This window comes from Pongo pygmaeus, chromosome 15, assembly GCF_028885625.2.
Source record: "Pongo pygmaeus isolate AG05252 chromosome 15, NHGRI_mPonPyg2-v2.0_pri, whole genome shotgun sequence".
NCBI classification, from domain to species: Eukaryota; Metazoa; Chordata; class Mammalia; order Primates; family Hominidae; genus Pongo; species Pongo pygmaeus.
The window spans coordinates 56,062,738-56,090,084 of NC_072388.2; the positions used below are offsets into that span (position 1 = coordinate 56,062,738).

Genomic DNA, 27,347 nt, shown 5'->3' on the forward strand with positions numbered 1-27,347 from the left:
CCCTGGTCAGGGCAAACATTAAACGCTGTGCAGCTTTAAAAGGGCATTTTTAGTTGACTTGTAAACGGCTCGTTCCACAGGCCCCGAATTGGCGAGATTCACTACAGCTCCGAGTGCCCGGTAGACTTTAAGCAGGGAGCGCCTGCCCGGTCCGTCCCTCCCCGGCCCCGCGTGGCAAGCACCGCAGGTTGAGGCGCCCCCAAACCGAGGAAGAAGGTTTGGGAGCCTGTGACTCCAAAGCCCTCTGCAACTTCCCGGCCCCACAGCCCCACCCACTAGCACGCAGCCTTCCCCGCAACCCGCAGGAGACACCTTTGTCCCCGCCCCTCCACAGGTCACCTCCCTCCACGCCCCTCTCTCTTGGCCCGGGCAGCCGGCAGGCAGGGAAGTGTCGTAAAGCCAGGCCCAGGAAACTTTACCCGGGGTAACAGCCGAGGCGCTTTACGGCGACGGCGGCTGAGTGAGAACCTTGGCGGCTGTGGAGGCTGCCGCGGCTGCGAAGGAGGCGGCGGCGGTGGCGGAGGAAGAGGAGTGGCGGCAGCGGCGGCGGGGACCCGTGCGGGGTGAGCCGCGAGGAGAGGACGGGGAGGGGCCGCGAGTGACAGGGCTGGCGGGTGGGCCCGGGCGGACGGGGACGGTGGCCGGCAGAGCAGCTGGGCGGCGCTGAAGAGCGGGGGGGTGGCGCGGAATTGGGGGGGCAGCTCCGTGAGGGACGGTTTCTGCCTTTGTTCCCCCCACCTCGGCCGCCCCCCATCCGTCGCCCCCGTTCTCCGCGCTCCTCGGCCGGGTTTCATGGCCTCCCCTCTCGGTCTGTGTCGCTTCTAGGATGGCGGAGGTACCGCCTGGGCCTAGCAGCCTCCTCCCACCACCAGCACCTCCGGCCCCGGCGGCGGTCGAGCCCCGGTGTCCCTTCCCGGCGGGGGCCGCCCTTGCCTGCTGCAGCGAGGACGAGGAGGACGACGAAGAGCACGAAGGCGGCGGCAGCAGGAGCCCGGCGGGCGGAGAGTCGGCGACGGTGGCGGCCAAGGGGCATCCGTGCCTCCGCTGCCCTCAGCCGCCGCAGGAGCAGCAGCAGCTCAACGGATTGATTAGCCCCGAACTGCGGCACCTCCGGGCGGCCGCCTCCCTCAAGAGCAAGGTCCTGAGCGTAGCAGAGGTGGCCGCAACCACAGCCACCCCTGACGGAGGCCCCAGAGCGACTGCAACAAAAGGAGCCGGGGTACACTCGGGCGAGAGGCCCCCTCACTCCCTCTCTAATGCAAGAACTGCGGTCCCCAGCCCGGCGGAGGCAGCGGCGGCGAGCGATCCCGCGGCGGCGCGCAATGGACTGGCCGAGGGCACCGAGCAGGAGGAGGAGGAGGAAGACGAGCAGGTGCGGCTGCTGTCTTCGTCCCTGACCGCCGACTGCAGCTTAAGAAGCCCTTCGGGCAGGGAGGTTGAGCCTGGGGAGGATCGGACGATACGATATGTCCGATATGAATCCGAGCTACAAATGCCCGATATCATGAGACTGATCACCAAAGATCTGTCCGAACCCTACTCCATTTATACCTATAGATATTTTATCCACAACTGGCCACAGCTGTGCTTCTTGGTAAGTGGATAGAATAAAAAGAGGGTGAACCCAGCAGTGATCCAGACCATGCGGGGCAGGGAGTAAGGGCCCAGAGTGTGGCAGTGGATATCTCCTGCTGCGTATCATAGTACGTTATATGATGTCAAGTGCTGTACACATTCCTAGTTATTTAATGTAATTGATTTGAAGGTAAGACTTCATGATTCGGGTTAACGTGATACTAGTGTAACTGCAGCAAGCCTGTATGGTGTAGTGTTTCACTGGGGTGGGGGTCTTGTGTCTTGTTTACATTAGATTATAATCGTGTTTAACCGTCTTTAATTACCCGCCCGCATCCTCAAACACTTTACAGTCATTTAATTTGAACATGGTTCTGTTCAGATACAGGCCTTATTAGTCTCTCAATTACAACCATAATCAGGGAAGAGTGTATGCATAAACATGTTTTGGTGAACATGAATGTCAGCAAACTTGGTGTGGTCATATTGGAGAATTAAATCTTACAAGCATTTTCAGTAATCATGGAGATGTTTCCCTTTACTTCAACTGGACAATTAACAGTTGTAGCCAGCCTGCTTTCTGGTACTCCATTCCAGAAAGCGCTACTAACACTTCTGGTGGCTGAAAGACTCCTGAAACTTGAACAAAATACCCTTTGGTGGAATGTAGAAAATTTGTGTGAAATTGTTACCGATCTGATTTTTTTTTTTAATTTAAGAAACTGATTGTAGATGTGGCCAAACACTAGTAACACTGGCTTGTGTAGAGTATAATTGACAATAATATTACACGTAAGTGAAAGACTTTCGGACAGTTTTTAAAAATTAACATAGTATTGGCAGTACCAGTAATTTCTTCACAATAATATTGACCCATTTCAGTCTGTATGAACCCTTTAACTTAAACGTTGACTGCAGGTGTATGCTTTGTATCATGTGCTCACAAGCATATTGTTTCTGTTGAATTTTACTACAGAAAGATGACATCATTTTAAGGAGTATTTTATAATATGTGAAGGGAAAAGCCACCATTACTTAAATGTTTTAGCATTGGCTTAGTTTCACTTGGTAATTCCCTGCAAGATATTTTGACAATACTTATCTTTTTGATTCTTTAGCTTGGTGATAATTTGAAAATGTAACCTGGGTATTGTAGATAATGGTAGTTCTATTTTCTGTCTTAACTTGCTTAAATTTCAATTCAGTACATTTGTTAAAACTGTGGGTACTACTTTATATTCTTGAAAACTGCTCTTTCAGTATTCTAAGCATTGTATCAGAATAGTTCTAAGACATGTCTATGTCAATGAATATGAGAAAATGATTTATAGCACTATTATAAATGTCATATCAAATGCCACTGTAATTGCTAAAAATTGTAGATTTAGTTGTAAGTTAATCCACAGAAGTAGGTGATTGAGTCACATTTCAAATTGAAATAGATGTTTTTCTGTCAATTCCAGGAAATAGTTGTGTATATGATATTTAGTCAACTTTTGAGTCCTGATAATTTACCTAAGCCTCTCTCAACTTGTCTGCTATTTTAGACTCTGGTCAACAATATTAGTAAACTTTAGATTTGATTTTATGTAGAACCTTCCCAATTCACCAGCTAATGTGTATGTTAGCCTTTAGTAGCTTAAGTTTGTTTAATATTCTGAGTAACTAGAAATTGCGATATGCACAAGTGGTTGACCTATAAGATTTACTGGTGCAAGTATGAATCAGGAGGTATTAAACAATAATAAAACAGTAGTTAAAAAACAACCAGGCCATTTAGAACTGAAGCCTTTATCTTGGCATACTTTTAAATTTAAGTTTCCCATAGGAACTATTTTTTAAAAAATACAGATGCGTAAATGTCTATTTTAAATCATATCCCTTTAGAACTGAAAGGCATCCTAGAGATAATCTAGCCCAACTTAGGTTTTGTTCTGTTTTGTTTTTTGATTGAAAAAAAGTTAAGAACCAAAGTGACTTAAAATGTTTCAATCTCTAGATATTTACTGACAGAGGGGTAGGTTTTGTTTTGTTTTTTCATTGAAAAGAAGTTAAGAACCAAAGTGACTTAAAATGTTTCAATCTCCAGATATTTACCGACGGAAGGGTAAAGCTAGAACCCAGTTCTCCTGGCCTCTCAATATGGTAACAAATAAGAACCTGAAAAATGACATACCCTTCATCCATTCAGTGAAGATTATTGTGTCACCAAGTTATCTTCACCAAGGGACAGTTGCCCTTACATCAATCTCAAGAGATTAGAAACCTCCAAAATGTTCCGTTTTCCGTGGATAACCTGTAATGGGTCAATGGAATATATGGGGTTGAACCTTACAAAATTGCCAATACTTGATTGACTAATAAAAATGATAGCTTATTATGATTCTTCCTAATTGTAAAAGATGTAAAAAAAAAAAAAAAAAAAAAAAGGACAAATGTGAGACACTTTCAGTTACTCTGTACTTAACCATTTTATCTTTACCTGTTTTCATAGTAACATTTTCAGTTGTTGGTATCTTTTTGAAGTTCTTAAACTTACTCTCAGCAAATGTAACATAGTACTTCCGTTTATTTGTTCTAAATTTAACTTTTTGGCTTCCTCCAGTTTTCTATTTGTAGTGTTCTAGAATTTGGGAATCTCTCACTTTATTTTTTTCATAGTTTTATAGATTGACAACCCTTTGGCCTTGTAGTGTTAAGTCGTAATCTTGCCAGGAATTTTTCAGTTCCCATCCTTGAAAAAATACATTTAATAGCATGAATTCCAAATGTATATGCAGAGCTTTTATTTGGAAAAATTGACAAGCAATTTAATGATTCCTGTAAATGTACCATATATTCCTGAGTAGTTTATCAGGAAAAAAATGCAGCATTGGTCTTCTTCACTACTAATATCATCGTAATGGTGTATGATATATTGGGCTTTGTAGATGATGTATACAGATTGATTTTTGCTCCTACAGATTCTAAATTAGGAAGAAATCAGGTCTTAAGAATGAACTAATACAATATTTTGTTTGCTTATTCCGTGCTCAAAGGACAAAGATTTGTTTGAAATTCCTGTTCAGATTGAAAGTACTGTCCAGTTGTATTGTGTTTAATGGTTTTAATTTTTCCTCATTTTTGGATAGTTTTATATAAGGTGTAGGTATTCTGAGGTTTGTATCATCAATCTAATACAGGTTTTCATTTCACATGAGCCTGGCTTTTGAGGTCAGGCCAAAATTTTTTCTGGCCCTTCTAAATATACCATTTGGTCTGTGATAATTTTATGTATGTGTATGTATTTATACATGTCTCTATATACACAAATATATTTGAAGTGAGTTTCAAATCAGAAAAAGCTTTCAGAGTTGGTCAAGGCGATTTTTGTGCATACTTCAGGTCTTTGTTTAAAAATTTTTTTTTAAAAGATTGATGTATTGTGAGGGAAAAAATTAGAAATAACAATTTCAGAGGTTTATTGACCCAAAATAGTTTTGGAATGTGTGATAAACCAGAAATGAATTAGCGTGGGTTGTTGAATTTCATATTCCTTCAAAAGGATTTTTCCGACCTAGTTTAGGTTTGCATGAAATGGATTAGAATTATCTTGCCTAAAAGATTTCTCCACAGTTAAAAAAAAAAGGCCTTTTAATCAATTTACAGAATGACAGACTAAAAAAGTCACAGATTTAAAATATGTATTAATTATAAATTGGACATTACTTATTAATTTTTTGACTCATTTCTGCTTTTGTTGAAATAGTTTCTTCTGGAAAGTTAATTTATGGAAAACAGACTTCTTACTGACACATTATTTAAACAGTTGGAGATATTGCCCTATTTATATTTACCAGAAATACTGTGTTACTAGAACTTTTTATCAGCATTGGAATTTTTGGAAAACATTTTCAGTGGTAACACTAGAAATCTTAATGAAAATGGATGATTAGAATTTAACATGTAGCTTTTAATACTCTGGAAAGCTGTACATTTTTATTAAAATAGAAATTTCTGTAAAATTAAAGCTTTTAACATAAAGCTTTGATTTTGAACTATATTCTGAGAGCTTTATGACAGTTATCCACACTGTCAGGAGTATCCTAAAAATGAGACTATGCTACATTTACATATATTAACAAAAACCTCTTGGGTATGATCTAAGCAATACCTTATAAACTGTGCTTTTTCTGAAAATTTTTAATTTTTTTTTTCTGATTGAAATCTGCCATTCAGGTGTAAATATGTATTATATCTGGCTTTCATTAAAACTTTATTATTAAATTTATTTTCATTTTTTTCTTTTATTGAGATGGGGTCTCACTCTGTCACCTGGGCTGGAGTGCAGTGGCACAATCTCAGCTCACTGTAGCCTCTGCCTCCCCGGCTCAAGCCATCCTCCTTTCTCAGCTTTCCAAGTAGCTGGAACTACAGGTGCATGCCACCACACCCGGCTAATTTAAGTATTTTTGGTGGAGACAGGGTTTTGCCATGTTGCCCAGGCTGATCTCAAACCCCCGAGCTCAAGCAATCTGCCTGCCCCTGCCTCCCAAAGTGCTGGGTTTACAGGCATGAGCCACAGCACCTGGCCATTATTACTAAATTTAACTGAATATATTTAAATTTATATTCTGCTGATGGGCAAGTTTTACAATATTTTATGTCCTAATGAATAGACTTTTTCTTTATAATTTTTTTTTTGCATATTTCCCCTTCCAGAACCTTAGGTAGGTCTTTGTTGCAAATAATTGTGATTATATGCACCTCATATGTAATCTTATAAAGTACTTGAATGTTTACCTTGTGGAATCTTGTCTTTTTTCCCTAGGCTTTAATAGTAAGCATAAACAATTCATGTTCTAAAGAATATTGAGAATTTTTAACACTAGAACATTTAAAGGAGTTAGGGGATTTAAATTTCTGAAACTTCGGTGACGGCTGTCTTGCAAGAGTTCCCATTATCTTCCCCCGTCAAAAATGCTTACCAATGGTTGGTTGTTGTTTTCTCTGGATAATTGTGCAGTACCTGATGGCAATGTATTCTTCATAACTGTTTGTTTATTTTTAAGGCCATGGTAGGGGAGGAGTGTGTAGGTGCCATCGTTTGCAAGTTGGATATGCACAAAAAGATGTTCCGCAGAGGTTATATAGCCATGTTAGCCGTGGATTCCAAATACAGGAGAAATGGCATTGGTAAGAAAAATATTATTTTATGGAAAGAATGCCTAAGCTATTTTCATTTTTGTTGTGTTTTGAAATAAAAGACTTAAATGTAAGTATGTAGAAATGGAAGAAACTAAGGGAAGAAAATTAAGGCGGTTTTTAATTTTTAATTTCAAAATGGTATTTTTAAAAAGTTCTTAAAAAGAATTTTTTCTTTATTAACGTTTTGTTTGACAGTTTTTCTTTTTAACAAGTAGCCGATCATCAGCTTTCACCTGCAGATTTTTTTTAATCACATTCAAAATACTTTGCATTATGCTAAGTACCACAAGAAATACTGCAATTTATAATTACATTATGATGGTCCTTCATCCCAGCCTTCAAGCACTTGTCTGTATTTGGGTTAAGTGGACCTCAATCAAGCCAAAATTATTGACAAATTGTTACCATTACTTGGTGCTAGTCATCAACCATATATTGCAATTCAGGAAAGATCAGAACATGAGAATTGATTGTTTCTTATAATTCCCAAACTTAATTTTTTGTTGGGTCTACTTTTCCTGACATGTTTAGTTAATCTTACGCTCATGATTTATAATGATCATTAGAATCATGTGGGTAGTTTATAAACACATACTTGGGCCCCTCACCCTGAGACTCTTGTTTGTCTTGTCAAAGGTGGGGCTGAAGCTTCCCTAGGTGACTGTGATGTAAGCCTGATTAAGAACCACTCTTCTATGGCTGGGTTAGATAACTTTTGTCATTTAAATAACACCATAAAACTCAATAGGCCACCAGGTGCCGGGTGCGATGGCCCACGCCTATAATCCCAGCATTTTGGGAGGCCAAGGCAGGCGAGTCACTAGGTCAGGAGTTCAAGACCAGCCTGGGCAAGATGGCGAAACCCTGTCTCTACTAAAAATACAAAAATTAGCTGGGCGTGGTAGTGGGCACCTGTAATCCCAGCTACTCAGGAGGCTGAGGCAGGAGAATCGATTGAACTCGGGAGGTGGAGGTTGCAGTGAGCGTGCCATTGCACTGTAGCCTGGGTGACAGAGCAAGACTCCGTTTTGAAAAACCACTCTTCTAGTCTCTACGACCTAGTGGCCCTCTGTTGACAATGGAGGATTGGGTAGACAAGAATTTGTCTAAGCATGTCAAATTTTGTGATGTGCTTTAGCTGAGTATTCATAAAAAAAGTTTAATACCTGTACCAGTATTTAATCATTAGCAGTTTTTTCACTTTTATGTTTTTTTAAAAACTATTAAGTGTTATTGTCCAACCTAAGACTCTCACACAGTCCTAGGTATCATGAGAAGTAACTATAAATAGGTTTACTTAATATGTTAGGTTTAGCCAACTTTATTGCAGTGTTACTTCTTTCCACTAAGATTTTTAATGAATTGGGCTTGTTTTATGGATTAAGTTTGAGCCTTTGATGCATTAAAAAGCACTGATAAGGACTCATGATAAATTATAGCCAATTGTTTGGCTAGTTTGGAGGGCAGAAACCAGTGGCTTTAGGGTTGCATCCTGGCCTTCAGACATACTTTGTTTGGGCCATAAAATGCATGCATACTTGTATGCATGGTTTGAAAATTAAGAGTTTTTAATTTTATTTTATTATTTTTTGAGACAGAGTCTTGCTGTATTGCCCAGGCTGGAGTGCAATGGCGTGATCCCGGCTCACTGCAACCTCTAGCACCTAGATTCAAGCAATTCTTGTGCCTCAACCTCCCAAGCACCTGGGACTACAGGCGCACACCAGCACACCCAGCTGATTTATTGTTTTTTTTTTTTTTTTTTTTGAGATAGTCTCACTCTGTCGCCCAGGTTGGAGTGCAGTGGCGTGATCTTGACTCACTGCAACCTCCACCTCCTGTGTTCAAGTGATTTTCCTGCCTCCGCCTCCTGAGTAGCTGGGATTACAGGCACCCTCCACCATGCCTGGCTAATTTTTTATTTTTTAGTGGAGGTGGGGTTTCGTCATGTTGGCCAGGCTGGTCTTGAACTCCTGACCTCCAGTGATCCGCCCACCTTGGCCTCCCAAAGTGCTGGGATTATAGGCTGAGCCACTGCACCCAGCCAGTTTTCTGTGTTTTTAATAGAGATGGGGTTTTGCCATGACCTTGACCTCCAAAATGCTGGGATTACAGGCCTGAGCTACCACGCCTGGCCAATTTTTTGTATTTTTAATAGAGACGGGGTTTCACCATGTTGGCCAGGCTGGTCTTGAACTCTTGGCCTCAAGTGATCCACCTGCCTTGGCTTCCCAAAGTGCTGGGGTTACAGGCATGAACCATTGCACCCAGCCTAAGAGTTTTTAAATAAAATTTGTATGTCTGCTCTTAAAATCAGATTTGGCAAATTTTTTCCCTTTTAATATACCAATTATATTTGACCCTAAACTAGGATACATTTTGCTAGACATTTACAGACACACCACTGACGTCAGTGGGAGTGCCAGACTTGCCAGACTTCATCGTGCTCACTGTAAAGTTTATAGGAACCTACTGTGGGTAACAGCAGTTCTGATGAGGTTGTCTTGTGCCTTGTGTCCAGGGGAGTTTGAAGGATCTTTGGTGAGATCAGCTCAGGTTATGCAGTAAGTTCTGGCCAACTCACGCGGAGTTCCTGGGTTGTTCTGGCCATACCATATGTTGTCTTTTTCTCTTTCGCTTTCCTACTGCTTTCAAACACAATAGAACAAACTCCTGCTTGTGGCAAATAATTATGTCTGAGAAAAAGGAGTATATTGGGAGATAGGTCTTTCAAGAGGAAACATACTGTTATGTATAGGTTCTGTTGGCTTCTCTTAGCTTATAGCTAAAATTTTTCCCATTTAATTTGAGATAATCCATGTATCTGGATTCAAGATAGAAACTAGCATTTGACATTTCTGTGCTTACGAATATTATAATTTAGGTTATCTTTAAGAAATACATTTTTCCTTCATTAATACTCAGATCTATATTCTAGGTACTAACTTGGTTAAGAAAGCTATATATGCCATGGTTGAGGGAGACTGTGATGAGGTAAGTCTTTAAAAATGTTTAATACTTTTTATCTGGGCATTATTCTTACTGGGTATTTTTTATAAATATTTTGTAATTTATTGCAGATTTCATTGCAGTGTTACTATACAAATGCAGCTTGTGGGGAAAATTATATTCCATTTAAAAACACATGAATTTTTGACCTAGAACAAATTTTAAAATGGAGCTAAAATTTCTTCAAAATGTGTGGGTGGAATCTTAGACATTTTCAGTACACAATTTTGGTATTCAGAGGCTTTATCATCAGTTATTTAAGGTAGCTCTTATTACAGACTCTGTTATAATTTGCTTACATATTGGCCTTAGTTTCTAACAAATGGAAAACTATCAGTCTATATGGAGGACATTTCACACTTGAAAATAATCTTTTCAGAATTAAATAATGACAATGTTGGCTGGGGGAAGACAACCACTTTTTAAGAGTAGAGCTATCTGCGCATTAACATAAGAGCATTTTCTCTTTTCAGCTTGTTTGTAAGGTCTGATGGCAGATATTTCTTTGTATCCTACTGCACAGTGTTTCTACATATAGTAGGTGCATGATAAATATTGGTGATGATTGGGAATGTTAACATTTACTGTTGCACAGTGTGGAAGGGAACAAGTATAAACTAGAGAAGTATAGATGTCTTTAACATAGCAGTGGTGACTAAGGAGGAGCAAAGTTGTACTAGTAGTTTTATGAGTAATAGAAGTAGCAATTGTCTTTATTATTAGAGGTCAGATGTGCCTTAGAGAATTCTCAAAATATGTGAAATTGGGTAAGTTTTTTCAAAAGGTTGACCTTAATAAATAATTTGTTTAGTGACTTAAAAGAAATGGAGTGTTTTGGTACAAAATTTATACGCAGTCAGCATATATGATATATGTATGCATGTGTTTTTGTTAACAAAGTCCCTTCTACGATTCTCATGCTTTTCAACTCTTTATCCATCTTTCCATTGATAGCTACTGTTTGTTGTTGTTGTTTGTTTTTGTGGGTTTTTTTGTTTTTTTGTTTTTGTAGAGATGGGAGTCTTGCTATGTTGTCCAGCTGGAGACCACTCCAGCTCCTGGCCTCAGGTGGTCCTTCCACCTCAGCCTCTCAAAGTGTTGTGATTACAGGCATGAGCCGTTGCTCCTGGCCTATTGCTACTGTTAACTATTTGAAATGCTTTCTCTCATTTTTTAAACACACCTATGTGCAAATATATAGTTTTTAAAAATACAAATGAAGTAATTCTTATTCAATAATTATTAACAATAATAATTGCTTTTTTCTTTTAACAATATCTCATGAATGCATTTCCGTATTAGAATACAGAGATTTACTGCTGAGCATTCTCAGGCTTCTTGTTCACATTAGGCTCTATTCTGACAGATCCATTCTCAGTGGCGGTTATATGAGAAGGCCTACAGACATACTGGGTGGCACAGTGAAGTCATCCTGGGATTTAAAAATATCTAATTTTACTCCAAAGAAATAATTCACAGGTGTTGAAGGATCTCACATTATTCACAGCTTTTAATATTAAAATGCAAAAGGTGCAGTAGCCAAAGCTTTACATGACTGGTAACTGAAATTTTGAGGAGAGGATTGGATCAGATATGTTCATGAGTATAGGTCCGTGTTTGGACCATAGCCACACTGCTTGTCAGCTCATCGAGAAAAGTCAGGTTTCACAAAAGTTGCTTAACAGCTTGGAGAAATCTTTAGGATAATAGATCATGTTTTGATCTTCCGCAGAGCCAGTGAACAGGGGTGTTAAGAGCAGAGAGTATTATGTTCCCTATGATTAAACCTTTTCTGAGTTATCCTACTTGATATCGTAAGTTACTACTTGTGAGGCAGGCTGTGTGCTTTTGTTTAACTGTTCAAAGGTTTGGATAGTGTTGGCTTTTCATTTAAAGATGTCAGGAATGATACGAAGATTTTTATTGTTTTGGTCTCAAGGTTAAATTCTAAATTAATGATATATTTTATGGTAGAAAAACTTCATTTCCAGCCTAAAAAGTGAATGCTGATTCATTCATTTTTTCTTTTGAAACAATGAATGTTACTTAATCTTTAGGCTGACATCAGGGATAGCTTTGTGAACTTTCTCCTTTTGTATGATTATGGTTTTTGCAGTTTGTGAATACCTCTGTCTCTGGATTGGATAACCTTTTCTTGGTATAAAAATTTTGCTTATCTGTGTCCAGCATTATTCAAATCGAATAATTTGCCATATGAACTCTTGTTTACTCTTTATAAGATCTGGTAGCTATTTGGTTTTCCTTTGCTTGTTAAAATACTTTAGTCTTTAAGACCCAATTCAAATACCAACAACTCCTTTAAGTTTTTCTTGATCCTTCTGGACAGGATCCATTGCACTTTTCTGTTATTTTTGCTACTCTTTTTGTAATATTTATTGCACTTAATTTCACTTATTCAGTGCCTTAGCACAATGTAGGACAGAGATGCCTTCTCTTGTTTGTTGCTGTATTCTGAGTGCTTAGTGTGACATTTGTGATAAGAGTACCTGCTTCATAGATATTTTTTGAATGATCAGTTCTGTGCTTCCAGCATGATGTTTGTATCCCTCTCTCTCTTGTTTAAGCACCTTTAAATTTTGACTTGTATTGTTATTAACTTGTCTTTCTCTCTGAACTTCCTGTAAGCTTTCTAAAAACACCAATTGTCTTATTTTTGTTCATAGTAGGATTTTTTTTTTAAAAGGCATCTTCAGGGTTAACCAAGTTGTTAAAATGCTTTTGAAATGATAAATCTCCAAAAATACAGTGATTAATGAAAAGGCACATAAACATGTGCTTTCACTCTCATTAATTTAGACCAACCTTCCTTTCTTTTAAAGGGTTTAGAAATTTTGACAAATTATCTGAAAATCTGTGAAAGACATTTGAGAAGGGTTTTAAATTAGATTTTCTACTACTTAGGTTATTCTGCTATTTTTAAAATTCTTACAAAGATAGAGATTTTAAAATCTGTGAACCTTTTAATAGAGGTACATTTGGCCAGGCACTGTGGCTCATGCCTGTAATCCCAGCACTTTGGGAGTCCAAGGCTGGCGGATCACTTGAGGTCAGGAGTTCGAGATCAGCCTGGCCAACATGGTGTGAAACCCCGTCTCTACTAAAAATACAAAAATTAGCTGGGCGTGGTGACACACGCCTATAGTCCCAGCTACTCAGGAGGCTGAGGCAGAAGAATCGCTTGAACCCGAGAGGCGGAGGTTGCAGTGAGCCAAGATTGCACCGCTGCTCTCCAGCCTGGGAGACAGAGTGAGACTCTCATAAAGAAAGAGATACATTTGGAAATCTCCGTGAAACCTTACTGTGCTCCGTGGTCGGGAAAAAAAAAAAAAAAAAAGATACATTTGGAAATCTCTGTGAAACCTTACTGTGCACATCAAACAATTTTTAGTTTCTATTCTGTCTACAGAATTTGTGACCTTGAGTCATGTTTATATTGTTCTTTGTTGTTACTAGTCATTTTAAGCTCAGAGTATTCAGCCAGAGTTATTAGTAATCACAGAATTGAAAGGTAGATAATGTTTTGATAATGTTTTTCTCCAAATAATGCTGCACTGTTCTTAGTCTAATTGATGTTTTCATTTTGTCTTACTGTAAGTTTCCCAACTTTTCATATCAGAATTAGACATATGTTAAAACAGTATAGCTAAAAGTTTTTTTCATTTTCTATGTATTTGGAGCTGACTAAAAAATTATAGTATCAAAACAAGAAACAAGTGGATTTGTTACTTCATGAGTAAGAAATACATTACCAGTATGCTGATCTGGCTTAAATTTGTTTACACCCCCTACATGCTCTGGCTGCCAGATGTGTAGTGGCTAGGACAAGTATGTCAGGTTCATGTTTCACAATAGAAGAAAGAATAAGATAAATACTTATAGAATGAATGAGTTTTCTATGATGTAGATTTTAAAATAGGATCTGTGTACCTAAAATCAACCTACTTGGTGGCCATTTACATTTATGTACTTTTTTCCCTGAAGTAAATTAGAATATGGGCAGGTGATTGATCAGTATCAGTATGATGAATAGTGCCTCGATTTTTAAGCCATTGATATCCTTAAAATCTTAATCTCTGAAAACTTCAAGGTTGTTTTTGTTTTGTTTTGTTTTGTTTTATTTGTTTGTTTTTAGAATTTTAGGCTGGGCATGGTGTCTCACGCCTGTAATCCCAGCACTTTGGGAGGCCAAGGTGGGTGGATCACGAGGTCAGGAGTTCAAGACCAGCCTGGCCAATATGGTGAAACCCCGTCTCTACTAAAAATATACAAAAATTAGCCAGGTGTGTTGGTGCGTGCCTGTAATCGCAGCTACTGGAGAAGCTGAGGCAGGAGAATCGCTTGAACCCAGGAGGCGGAGGTTGCAGTGAGCCGAGATCGCGCCATTGCACTCCATCCTGGGGGACAGAGCAAGACTCTGTCACACACACACACACACACAAAGAGAGTTTTTAGGTCGATTACTGTGAATATGAATAGCCAGAGATAACTGATCAGAATACAGTGGAATTAGGATTTCTTAATGGAATTTATAGTATCTTAAAATATTTTTAGTTGAAAATCACGTCATCTAATTTTCGCTTATTTACATTAAAGACATTTTTTCCATTGAAAAACCGTAATGAACATTACAGAAAACTTGGGAAACAGAAGAAGAAAGTTCACTACCTACCTTTCTAGCACGTTGTATTAGTCCGTTTTCACATTGCTGATAAAGACGTACCTGAGACTGGGCAGTTTACAAAAGAAAGAGTACCACATTGGATTTGCAGTTCCACATGGCTGGGGAAGCCTCAAAATCATGGCAGAAGGCAAGGAGGAGCAAGTCACGTCTTACGTGGATGGTGGCAGGCAAAGAGAAGAGAGCTTGTGCGAGGGAATTCCTCTTTTTAAAACCATCGGATCTCGCAAGACTTAAATCACTCACGAGAACAGCACGGGAACGACTTGCCCCATGATTCAGTTACCTCCCACCAAGTCCCTCGCACAGCACATGGGAATTCAGGATGAGATTTGGGTGGAGACACAGCCAAACAGTATCACACATCGAATTTGGTGTTTTCTTTCCATTCTTTTTTTGTTGTGTACATTTATTTTTACTAGACAGTTTCTTCTGTAAATAGTACGCCATGTAACTTGTGGCAGACTGTTTACAATCTGCTATTCAAACCCATGACTTTCCCTACAACCTGATTTGCTTGACCTGCTTAATGCTACTTATTTCTAGCAATATAAAGGTAATGCCAAAGACATTTTGGTAAATTTTAGATAATATAGTAGCTGACTCTATTTTGTGCAATTAAAAGAATAAAATAGATCACATTAGCACTAATGACTAAATTAGATTATTAGGAGCCAAGGAGATCTAAGTTATTTTTTGAAATAACTTATACTTTTCTAAGTTAGAAAAGTCCAACTTAGAAAAGGTACAGTCATTCTTTTTCCCCCATTATAAAAGATTACTTTTTATCTTTTTAATTAGACTATATGTATTGTGTTTATTATGTATTTACTAATTATATATGTATATATATAAAAAACATCTTTAGTTTCACTGGAAACATTTTGCTATGTGATAGAGGCTGCAAGGTAAAGAACAGAATACAGTGGGGTTAGTTAAGCTGCAAGGATTTTGGGTGAGTAGTTTGGCCTAATAACTGAGTATGAGAAGCCTGGTTTCCATATTTATCTTCTCTCACTTGGCAGTTGTGTGATTGTAGGCAGGCCATTTAACTTTTTCTGGTCTTTCTCTTTGTCTATGCAACATGATGTTAATTCTGATCTTAAAGAGATGTTGTGAAGAGCAGTACTGTTTGTTGTTCATTCAGCAAATAGCAGTGGAAGGGCTTCTAGGTGCCAGACAGTGTGGTAGTGCTAAAGTTCTAGCAGTGAACAAGCCTGCCTTCCAGGATCTTCCAGCTACAGTATTAAAAAATATTATCTTAAACAGTAATATTTTGTAATGGTTTGGCTTATCCTGATAATGGTCTGTTACTGTTGCTAAGAGGATCGGTGGAATTTCACTGTAATTTTATTTTTCTGTTAAGTAGAATTCCAACTCTGTCAAGTTTCTTTAGGACCAAAATAACCTCATTTTATGGTGAATTTCTAATATAAATCCAGATATTCTTTTAATATGTTTATAAGAATTTAAGAATTAAAAATTAGTTACTTTATCCTGGCATTTTTCTGTTGTGTCAGATAATTTTCTAAAGAAAGAATCTCTTTGTTTAGAAAATATGAGTGTGCCACGAGAATCTTTACATTTTGACTAGGTTAGACCTTGGTGTAACTTTTTTCTATGTAATTGAGCTTCATTTCATTAATATATTAGGATGCAAACAAACTTGAACTCAGTTCTTAACCACACTTTAAGTGTGTATTTGTGTAGTAGTGGTAGCCTCAGATGTGTTTGGAATATTTTAGATTGCTAAATATTGATGGCGGACTTAAAATCCCTTTCATCTTGTCTTAAGTAGGTTAGATTTCCCAGTCACTGCTTTGCTTTACTTTGGGAAATAAGGGGGAGGTACAGTAGAGTAGTTACTATTAAGCTTTAGTTCATAATTGGACTCTGTTCTGTCCTTGCTCTATTGGTGGCCTTGAGTTTTATTCATCTGTAAAATGGATAACCACATCAATTTCATAGGGTTATTGTGAAAATAAAGCTACATAATACATGTAGAATGCTTTACATTGCACATAGTACAGCTCCGATAAATATTAGCTGTCATATTTTAAAATTGTCACTTTGTGTGAAATCAATTCCAAGTTTTGAGTTGTTGTGACTTTAGTTTCTCATATTAAATTGCTTTGATTTAACATTTTAGCTGTAATTAGGTGCTGGACCTAATAACAATTGCAGGAATTACCCAAGAGAATTGTTAAAAACTAAAAACTTGTATTGACCAGACTGTGGTGTTACAGACTCTAGTATGACATACGTTACTGGAAATTTAATTATGTTACTAGAAATTTAGTTATGTGTGTGTATGTGTGAGTATTTTAATTTGTTTTTTGAGACAGAGTCTCGCTCTGTCGCCCAGGCTAGAGTGCAGTGGTGCACTCACAGCTCACTGCAGCCTCAACCCCTTGGGCTCAAGTGATCCTCCCACCTCTGCCCCTCCAAGTAGCTGAGACTATAGGCACACACCACCACACCTGGCTAATTTTTAAGGTTTTTTAGACATGGGTTTTTACCATGTTGCCTAGCCTGGTCCCAAACTCCTGGGCTCAAGTGATCCGCCTTGACCTCCCAAAGTGCTGGGATTATAGACATGAGCCACCAAACCTGGCCAAATTGTGTTTTTTTAAGTGCAGAGAGAAATTGACGTTTACTTATCTTAAACCAATTTGTTTGCTGTACAACTTTTATTTTAGATTTTCTTAGGAGTGTATTTTCTTGATCCTGAACTGTTAACTACTTCATTTTAGATCTTTTAAAGGTTTAGATTTAGCATTGGTCCCTGCTGTTGTTGGGCTTACCAGCTAGGAGAGATGACATACCACTCATCAAATGTTGAATAAGAATGTGTCATAGGAAGAGTGCAGAATGTTGCTGGGTGTTATAAAAGGAAAGGGGCACTGTACCCAATCTGGAAGTGACAAGGTAGGGCCAAAAGAGAGGAGGATAGGAAGAGCATTCTTCCAGACAGAAAACAGTTTATTTGAATGGTCTAAGGTGGGAAAGATCATGGTGGGTTCCAGAAACTGAAAATTCAGTGTTGAGCATGGAAAGCAAGAAGAGAGAGACCTAAAGCAAAGCTGAGGCCAATATATTGATGGACTTTTTATGTCTCTTGATATTATTTTTAGATTGTGGACTTTCTCTTGAGGACAAGAGGGAATCAATAAACGGTTTTAAGTAGAGAATTAACAAGAGCATCACCCTAACTCTATAGAGAATAGGAGACCTCTTGAGTTAGGAGCCTCTTGTAATTATAGTGAGAGTTGATGGCAGCTTGGACTGTGGTATATCGAGCATAGAAAGAAGAGGACCACTTAGAGATTTAAGAGGGAGAATTGACAATAATCAGTGCTTGGATGCATATAGGTGGTTGGAGAGGAATGAAGGTTCAAAGATGACTCCTGGGTTTCAGGTTTGAGGCATTGGTGTGGTGGTGGGGGGGTGATCCTGTTTACTGAGATATGGAATTGAGGAGGAAGAGCAGATTATGAGTTCAATTTTGGATAAAAGTTGAGGTACTGTCTTTTCTCTATTATTTGCATCAGTTGTTTGCATTCTTGTCAGACTTTTTGATAGCTTGAGAAAGAACAGGAAGAGACTTATGCTTCACTTGGGGCTTTGTTTAATTATACTTTGCCATTTCCCCCCCACCCACTCCAAACACTTGAGGGTTGACACCCAACAGTAACTGTGGCTCACTGTGTTGATAGTTGTCAATGAAATAAGTTGAGAATCAATTGAAAAGGCAAATAGAGCTATGTGTGTAAAAGTTGGGAAGATGGGGTAGAGGGTGTTAGAGGGAGGTAAAAATAAAATCGCAGTTTTCGAAAATACCAGTTATTCATTGTCAGGGCCCCTGGCTCAGTAATATTTCAAAAGACTTAAAGGAAAGTTAATACTGTATGTTCCTCTGTTAAGCTTTGCTATCTGGATCAATGGTTCTCAAAATGTGGTCCCTTGACCAGCAGCAACATCATCATCTAGCAATTTAAAAATATTAAAAGTGCAGATTCTTGTGTCCTACTGCAAACGTACTCATAAACTCTGAGGGTGGGGCTCAGCAATCTATTTTAACAGGCCCTTCAGGTGATTATGACACACTGTAACATTTTGAATACCTCTTGTCTGGATTCAGCAAGCTTTCTTGGTAAAAGGCCCACTAGTAATTATTTTAGGCTTTGTGGACCATGGGTCTTTGTGGCGACTGCTCAGCTCTGCCCTTGTATTGAGAAAGCCGCCACAGACATCACGTAAACAAGTAAACATGGCTGTTTGACTAAAACCTTATTTACAAAACAGACAGCAGGCACATTTGGCCCAAAGTCTATAGTTTGCAGACTCTGGTCTAGACTCCAGACAAATATGGTAGTTATTGCCAGAATAAATGACATATTAATGAAAATACGGAAGTTGGAAGTCAATCTGAATAGCTGCTTATAATAATATAGCTTATTATTTTAAGGAAATAAACCAGCACTTTTGATTGTTGATTTTATTTTCGTCTTTAGTCATTTTACCTTTCCCCACAGGGAAATAATTAATCTTTGTTTTAGTATAAAGCATACTCATTGCTAAACATTTCAAACCACACAAATCAGTAGAACAGAAGATAAATCTGCAGTGGTCCTCCAAGCCCTTGACCCAAATATAATATTACAATTTTGATGACTGTTTTTGAGTTCTTTCTGTATATTATTTATTGTTTTCACTATCAATTTTTAAAATAATGTATGATTTTAAAAAAATTGTTTACTTGGTAAATTATTTTTTAAATTATGTAATTATAACTTAGTTTTTTTCTCATTTTTTTGAAGGTTGTTTTGGAAACCGAAATAACAAATAAGTCCGCTTTGAAACTTTATGAAAATCTTGGCTTTGTTCGAGATAAGAGGCTGTTCAGATACTATTTAAATGGAGTTGATGCACTGCGACTTAAACTGTGGCTGCGTTGAGAAACTGACATCAAGGAACAACTTTCATCCACACAGAATCGACCTTTGCATGCAATGCAATTTGTACAGAATTGCTTTGCAGGTGGATTTAGTAATTTCCATGCAGCTCTTACCTGTCAGTGTCTCATTGAGTGTCGCACAATATTTGTTGCACTTTGGCATGGCGCATTTGTTCTGAATTAAAAGATTGTTTTAAACTTCAGGAGTTCTTTTGGTACCAACAAGATGTGCCAGTTGATAGCCAAGATTTATGTGTTCATTTGCAAAGTCTGCTGACAATGTTATTTACACAGTGATCATTTTATCACAGAACCAGTAAGTGGAACATAATTTTTGTTCCTTAAAAAAGCCAATGTGGATTGTAAAAGTCTCTAAGTATACTAACATTTCACACAAAACCTGCCCTAGTTTTCTGAAGGGTGTGAGGGAGACGCTTCAGTTTTAGGTTTTATTTTTTCAATATTAAATTTTCCATTCTTGAATATTGGTACCTCAGTGATTAGTGAATGAAAAAAATGTAGGGTGGGGTATGTCTTACAATGAGTAAAGGTAACAATTAAATTTTGTCTGCCAGTGCCTGTGTAGATAAATATATTTGTCTTCATCTCTAGTTTTTGAATGCATGCTATCTTTTCCTTTAAGGCCTTTGCAAGCAAACTTTTGTTTTTATTTAAATTCTAAATTTGATAAATTATTTCAGATTTTTATAATTTGGATAGTTTTTTCAGGTGAATGAAAGAATGGTTTACTTTAGAAGTCCCTTTTTCCTTACAGTAGCAAGTTGAATCTACTTGGAAAATTGAGAAATGGCTCAAAAGAGATAAGAAAAGTTGATGGAGCCGGGAATTGCTGGGGTTTAGATGCACTTTTTCTTTTGAGAGTAAGGGAAGTTTTGGAAAAGAATAGAAAATTAGTGTAAATTGATATGATTTTATTTAATCAAAATTACTGCTACGCTGCGAAGAACAGCTTTTACAAAGTAGCTGAATTTGTTTTTCCCACTTGATTTGGATTCACATTGCTTTCATTTCTTAAAATCCTTCACTTCAGGTTCTTGGTCTTGGAAATAAATTTCAAGGTGCATTGTATCCATTTTAAGCTGCTTTATTTTATTTTCACTTGTATGAGCAAATTCTTAGGGGAGCTTTGCTTTTCTTCTGCCAGAAAAACAAAAGGGGGAAATGAAAATCTTTTTTGGAATGAGTTCTGTGGGTTTTCTTAACAGCCACCATGTTTATTAGTTACATTGTGTTTTGGCCAATCAGTGCAATGTAACAAATTTTAAAGTTAATTGCTTTCAATTGAGTCAGTAAACCTGTGATAGATTATTTAACTGGAAAACCTAGGTACCCATAAGAAAAAAGATTCATTCTCTGTGAAAACTGTAGGAATCTGTTGTTGTTTTCATTTGAATATGCTCTACTTCTACTCTAGTGTTTGGTTTGGAATATATTTTGTGGCTCTAATTACTGTATTTTTAAAAACCCTACCTCCATTAACAGTTGGTAAAGGCCCCTTTTCAGGAAAGTTTGTTGCTTTTTTTTTTTTTTTTTTTTTAAAGGAAAGCTGCTCTTTGCTCAGTATAGTGTTTTGAAAGTGAACATAGTAACAAATACTTTAAAAATAAAGATACACAATTTATATTTGAAAATAAAAACTTTCTGCTGGTGGGATTATTTATAGTTCTTTATTTTTAAAGAAAATGTTTTCCTTTTTATATTGCTCTTGAAAGTTTAATGGGCAGAATACAATACTGGTTATAATAAAAATATGGTAACCACACAGTACTCAGCCTTTCAGTATGTTTTTGGTCAAACTTCATTTAGGCACTAGCATTTAGAAGAATACCAACCACAGTGATGCTTTTGTTATTTAATATGAAGGAAATTGAACTAAAACATATTTATGTCATCAAATTTTATTCCACTTCTTTATATTTGACTTGCTGGTTGATACATAATGGTTGATGAACATATATTTGCTTGAATCACTAATGGGGATGGTTGTAAAGTAGATAGATCATTGGTTCAACCATTTTAATGTTTTTGCCAGATTGTCAATGAAACCATCATACTGACCTTTTCCTCCAAAATTGCCGAATTGACTGAACTGGTTGGGTGTTTGTAAAGATGATGTTAACTGTGTGACTAAAAAGTCAGATGGTTGCCATATTGTTTCGTATATGTTGAATGTCAGTGTATGCCTTATGTCTTTAATTGGGTATGCAAAAAAATTTTTACTTAAGTAGATTAAAATTTTAGCCTCTAGCATGAAAACCCAGCACCAACACTGAAAGACTCCATTCAGGTTGAAGTAGCTTCAAACAGTAACTTACTTTTTGATAATAGGCTGTTGTTGTTCTTAAATAAGCTTAAAACAATTCTATCTGAAGTTGGTAGCATGGGTTCACTTGGCTACAACTGAGCAAAATAGGTGCAACTTTCTTTTAATGGGGTGCTGCCTCTTTAGGACTGACTGTACTATCCACTGACACTGGTTTGGCAGTTGGTACTGCTGAACATTTTTATACATGCTACCATGAAGCTATATATGTTAGTATTGAAGAAGCTAACGGGTATACTATCATTTTTGATGTGTGGGCTGATTATAATTTCCTGTATTTCCTGTACATTGGGATGAAACTACTTTAGCAAAGTCCACAGATCAGAAACCAGACAGTAGTTTTTGAAGTTGAAACCAGCAAAATAAGAAAAAAAAAAAAATCGATTTTAATATTTTCTGCCTCTTTCCCAAATTACCCTTCCCACTTGCTCGACAAATCTATGTAAAGCAGTTTGTTTTTCATGTTTTAACTTTACCTTGCCCTGTGTTATGGTACTGGCTGACATGTCTAAGACTGGATGTGTATATTTATTATGGTGTCTAAAAATCATGAAGTTCATCACTTTTCAGGAGTATAGATAAAATCAAATTGGTAGCGCATCAGAGTTACTTTTCAGTGCACCATGACATCACTAAAATGAGTGCTGTAATGTTACAGGGCTTTCAGGTTTGTAAAAACATAACCATAAATTATATTGACGTCAGATATGAGTTGAGTATCTATAAAATATCACGTGTATCTCAAAATATTGGACTGCTGTTTGACTGGATATTGCTGCATAATTTTCTTCTATTGTCCCATATCCTTTTGGAGAGAGATTTAATGGGATTTGAAATGTGCAAGCTGTCTAAATAAGATGCAGTCAAATAAAGTATGGTTAAGTTGTGTTTGCATTTTTCTTTTAGATACAGCTGTGTGCATTTTATGATTGGGTTGTTTTGCTTTTACCTACTAAGTAAAACAGCAACAAACAATATGTTGTTTCCCACTTCCTGCCTTTCACCTAAGAGTTACAGGGAAGAAGTATTACATAATTGTCATCACTGTTGTGTGTTCTGACAAAGTAAATTTGAAAATAACATAACCTTGATTTTCCTAAAAGTATTCAGTTAGTCAACTCATAATGTCAGTTATCAGTACATTTTCCATGTGTTCAGTCAAAAGTTTATCTTTTTAGTCTGTTTCATAGCAGTTTATTTCTAGGACAGTTTTTATTTTAATTTACTTTTTTGTCTGTACACTGCCACTCTGTAATGTTCCCCCCACCCCATCCCACCCTTGGTAAGACACCAAAGTAAAATAGAGCAATATCTAAAGAGCCTTTTGCCCCTGCCTTGTGAGGAGCTTTAAGTAGCTGTGAATACTTCTGTATGTCAAGATTTTCGGATTTTAGTAGAAGGATGAAATGATCTGTTTTAATCATTTAACTGCTAAATTACTTTTATCATGCATGCCAAATCTTTACATTATTCTTTATAGTAATGCTGTAAAAGTATCTGAGTTTGTTTTATTTGGGCCTTATGTGGAACTCGAATACTTCATAAATTCAGTCTAAAGTCTAAATAAGAACCAGAAGGTTGATACCATTTTTTCACACCAGTGAACACAGATCAGTATTAACCTGTAGCCCAGAGGTGTTAGATTTATTTTTTGAGACAGAGTCACTCTGTTGACCAGGCTGGAGTGCGGGGGCACAATCTTGGCTCACTGCAACCTCTGCCCCCTGGGTTCAAGCAATTCTTGTGCCTCAGCCTCCTGAGTAGCTGGGACTGCAGGTGCATGCCACCGTGCCCAGCCAATTTCTTGTATTCTTAGTAGAGACGGGGTTTCACCATGTTGGCCAGGCTGGTCTCAAACTCCTGACCGCAAGTGATCTGCCCGCCTTGGCCTCCCAAAGTGTTGGAATTACAGGCGTGAGCCACCACGCTCAGCCTATGATATTCTTTTTATAAGCAACTTTTAAAAAGTTAAAAAATCTCATAAGCATATAGCACTGCTACACTTTAGATCACTACTGTCCAGTCACACTTTATATAAGGATAGATGTATCCTTTTCACTCCCCAGTGTGGTAGTTACTAGTCACATGTAGCTACTGAGCCCCTGAAGTATGGCTGGGATGATTGAGCTGAATTTGTAATTTTAGTCAAAGTTAGCCACATGTGACTTGTGGCTACTGTATTGGACAGCAGAGCTTTAGATAAGCAGTAATAACAGGAAGGGAGTGTTTGTATAGGTTGAAAGATAAAATGGAAGGATTACAATTAGGCCAGATGTGGTGGCTTACGCCTATTATCCCAGCATTTTGGGAGGCTGAAATGGTAGTTTGCGACCAGCCAGGACAGCATAGCAAGACTGTCTCTGAAAAATCTTTTAAAATAACACAACTAAAAATTACCTCTGAGCAAGAGTATAGCTGAACTGTTTATACTGACAATATATTTCATTAATACAGTGTTTGACCACTTTCCACCCCACCAACCACTGCTCTTGTTATGTGTAGCCTTTCTGAGAAAAGCAGCCCTTTCAGATTTTATTGTTGGAAGTTCCTTGGGTTGCAGAGATGCAGATTCAAGTGCCAAAAGTTGTTTCTGATGAGACTTACCTTTTTAGCCTTAAAATATTTGTATAGTTGGCCCTAATAATTTCTCATTTTTGATGAATTTGAAATCATTTCAGTTGTAAATGAGATTGATCATCTCATGAGTGGTCAAGTTGGAACATGGAGGTCTATCATGTTTTTAACCTCCAAGATCCACTTATGGGGATGAGGCCAAAGGCCAATGTTACTTCTGGAAGAACCAGATTAATTTTGCTGCCTTCCATCACCATGGTGTATTACCTTTGACCCTGGCTGGTCATCTGGTAAGTGTAGTTCATCAAAAGAGCAGAAATAGGGATAGTAAACACCTGGACACAAAGACAGTGCCAAGCTTGGTACAACCTGTTAACACTGTTGAGGAAAGAGCTCAAAACATGCATTACTTTGGGGATTAAGTCAATATTTAATCTCAATATGAAACAGACCTAGAAATAACAAAGACCGCTGAAGTGCCAAATTTATCTTCTAATACTACTATTTAAACTATGCAATATGGGGGTTATAATGAAATAGTTTTAGTCTAATTATGTAAGGTTTTTATAATGCTAAGAAGCTTATTTTTAGATATGGATTTTTATGACTACCTCTTTGCTGTATGAATATCTTAATTTTCTAATACCTCAGTTTCATGAGAACTGTATGTACATTTTTGTAAATAAAATAATTTACCATATGCTAGGAGAAGGACCTGCTTTTAAAGAAATTGTGTAAAGACATTTGTTATTGGATGTGTTACATAGTAAATCAATTTGAAATTTCTTAAAAACGTTTATAAGACTTTTCTGGTCTCCTTGACCGAGGGATTTTAGTATAAGTATTTAGTGAGATTTGTATTCTAGGAAGTGTGTGCCGTCACTTGTTCATTTACAACTGCAAAGATTTGTATGTCTCCTATGTTTTCCTTTCATGCCAAAGAAACTCACCCTTTTTAAAAGCCAGCAGGTTGCACAAACCAAAAACAAAATATTTTGCCCCTTAAATAGGCATTTTAAGAAGTTTTATTTCCTGGTATTTAAATATTGTGTAGAGGGAAAGCTAGTTGTAATAATTTGTAAAAATGCATGTATTTTTAGGAATGCGCTAATTCCAGTAAGGGAAGTACTGACATTTTTAAGGAACTGTGCTGCATTAAAATCCACAGTTGCATGAAACTTTTAAAAGTTTAAGATATAAAGTAATTGCTAAAATTTGTGAACCACTCAGAGGACTCAATGCCCTAACATGTAGGGGATTGATCATTGTGATGTTTAGGCCAAGATTTCTCATGATTGTATATGGTTATTGATCATTTTTAAGGGGCTGAACCTGCTGCCTTTATACTTTTGACACCTCCCTCTCTCCCTCCCTCCCTCCAAATTGTGGCTGTAAACAGTGACTCTGCATAGTCAGCGTTATACTTGATTTCTTTGTGAATGCAAATAAAATAAAATTTGTAAGTCCACCAAGTATTGACTTAACTAGGTAAATGTAAACTGATTTCAAATTTGTCTTTGGCCAAGTCTACTTAATAGCTTATAATTTGGAAACGAAGTATATCAATATGGATGTGGGCATTGTGTTTAAGTCATTGTGGGATATTTTCTTCATATTAGGAACTAATAATGTTCAAAGTTTATTTTTATCCTGATGATAGTGGGCAAGTTTCTTAATTTCTCTGGGCTTTTAGTGATAACTACCTGATGAGCTAATTGTGAATAATAAATGAGATAATTTATGTACATAAATTACCTTAATGCCTAGTAGCCTAGTACATCGTAAACAAATGGTAGCTATTAATAGTATATATAATTTATATATAATTTTGTATTTTGCATATTGAGTTTTTTGGGTTTTAGTTTTTGTTTTTTGTTTTATGAGATGGAGTCTCTCTCTGTTGCCCAGGCTGGAGTGCAGTGGTGCGATCTCGGCTCTCTGCAACCTCCACCACTCAGGTTCAAGGGATTCTCCTGCCTCAGCCTCCCGAGTAGCTAGGACAGCAGTCATGTGCTACCACGCCCAGCTAATTTTTTGTATTTTTAGTAGAGACGGGGTTTCAGTGTGTTAGCCAAGCTGCTCTCTATCTCCTGACCTTGTGATCCACCAGCCTCGGCCTCCCAAAGTGCTGAGATTACAGGCGTGAGCCACCGCGCCCGGCTGTCTATTCAATAGAGTTTTATAGCGTTATTTAAATGACAAAAGTTATCTAAATATTATGTTAGATCCTGCAAGAGTAGCCCAGACTGTAGCAAATGAAGAGAAAAATCTTTTTGCATTTGTAATATGGGGAATATTAAAATAGGTAGATAGAAAAGTATAATGAACTCTCCATATACTTAAAAATCAGGCCCAATGCCGTGGCTAATCTGGCCCTGTTCATCTCCACCCATCCCATATTATTTTAAAACAAATCCCAGAGATTATATTTTATCCATAAGTATTTCAGTACTTATCTCAAATGGTAAAGTCTCATTTTTAAAAAACGTAAACCGTGATACCATCTCACACTAATCCTTAATCATCATATAACCAGTTAATGTTCCAATTTCTAGGAAATTATTTTTAGTAACATTGGGTTACATTCATGGACAGTAAATATGAATACAGAGGAGTTACTCTTAAGTATATAAGATAATTAAAGGAAATGATTAAGTGGAAAAGTAGAGGTGAGGTTGAGAGTAGGGGCTGTGTCTTGCATATCCCAAGTACCTAGTGTTTTCCTATGGATATAATAAGACATTTATTGGGAGAAAAATGGAGCCGATAAATATGGTGAAATTACCAACAGTGACTAAAGAATGACTTTTAGGAGAGGGTGTTGGGTTTTGAAATATAATCAGCAAGGCATGGTAGAAAAGATAATTGGGTGAGTGGGAGAGAAAAAGGCGGTAATATATGCACAAAGTTTTAATAGAGATGATTAAGCAAGTGAAGACAGTTTAGGTGAAAACCTGAGATGCAGCAAAGATAAACACCCTATCATCAAATACTCCAATTAT

The 27,347-nt window shown here is 37.5% G+C and overlaps 2 protein-coding genes across 2 annotated transcripts in view; one reads left to right on the top strand and one right to left on the bottom strand.

Annotated features, from left to right (window-relative positions):
- LOC129012343 (actin nucleation-promoting factor WAS-like) overlaps positions 1 to 754 on the bottom strand; it is a 39,383-nt gene extending 38,629 nt beyond the window's left edge. Inside the window, exon 1 of the mRNA XM_054447984.2 lies at positions 420 to 754. Within this exon, the coding sequence (XP_054303959.1) occupies positions 420 to 754 (335 nt within the window). The remainder of the gene's footprint in view (positions 1 to 419) is intronic.
- Positions 38 to 25,832, top strand: NAA30 (N-alpha-acetyltransferase 30, NatC catalytic subunit). Its single transcript, XM_054449731.2, has 5 exons — positions 38 to 563; positions 826 to 1,594; positions 6,627 to 6,750; positions 9,701 to 9,756; positions 19,291 to 25,832. The coding sequence occupies exons 2-5, from the start codon at positions 827 to 829 to the stop codon at positions 19,426 to 19,428; spliced, it is 1,086 nt and encodes a 361-aa protein (XP_054305706.1). The 5' UTR covers positions 38 to 563; position 826; the 3' UTR covers positions 19,429 to 25,832.
- Positions 25,833 to 27,347: the final 1,515 nt, after the last annotated feature.

Coding starts and splice junctions, on each gene's coding strand:
- NAA30 (XM_054449731.2), top strand. CDS start 827: ATGGCGGAGGTACCGCCTGGGCCTAGCAGCCTCCTCCCACCACCAGCA. Junction 1,595..6,626: donor GGCCACAGCTGTGCTTCTTG/GTAAGTGGATAG, acceptor TTTATTTTTAAG/GCCATGGTAGGGGAGGAGTG. Junction 9,757..19,290: donor TTGAGGGAGACTGTGATGAG/GTAAGTCTTTAA, acceptor ATTTTTTTGAAG/GTTGTTTTGGAAACCGAAAT.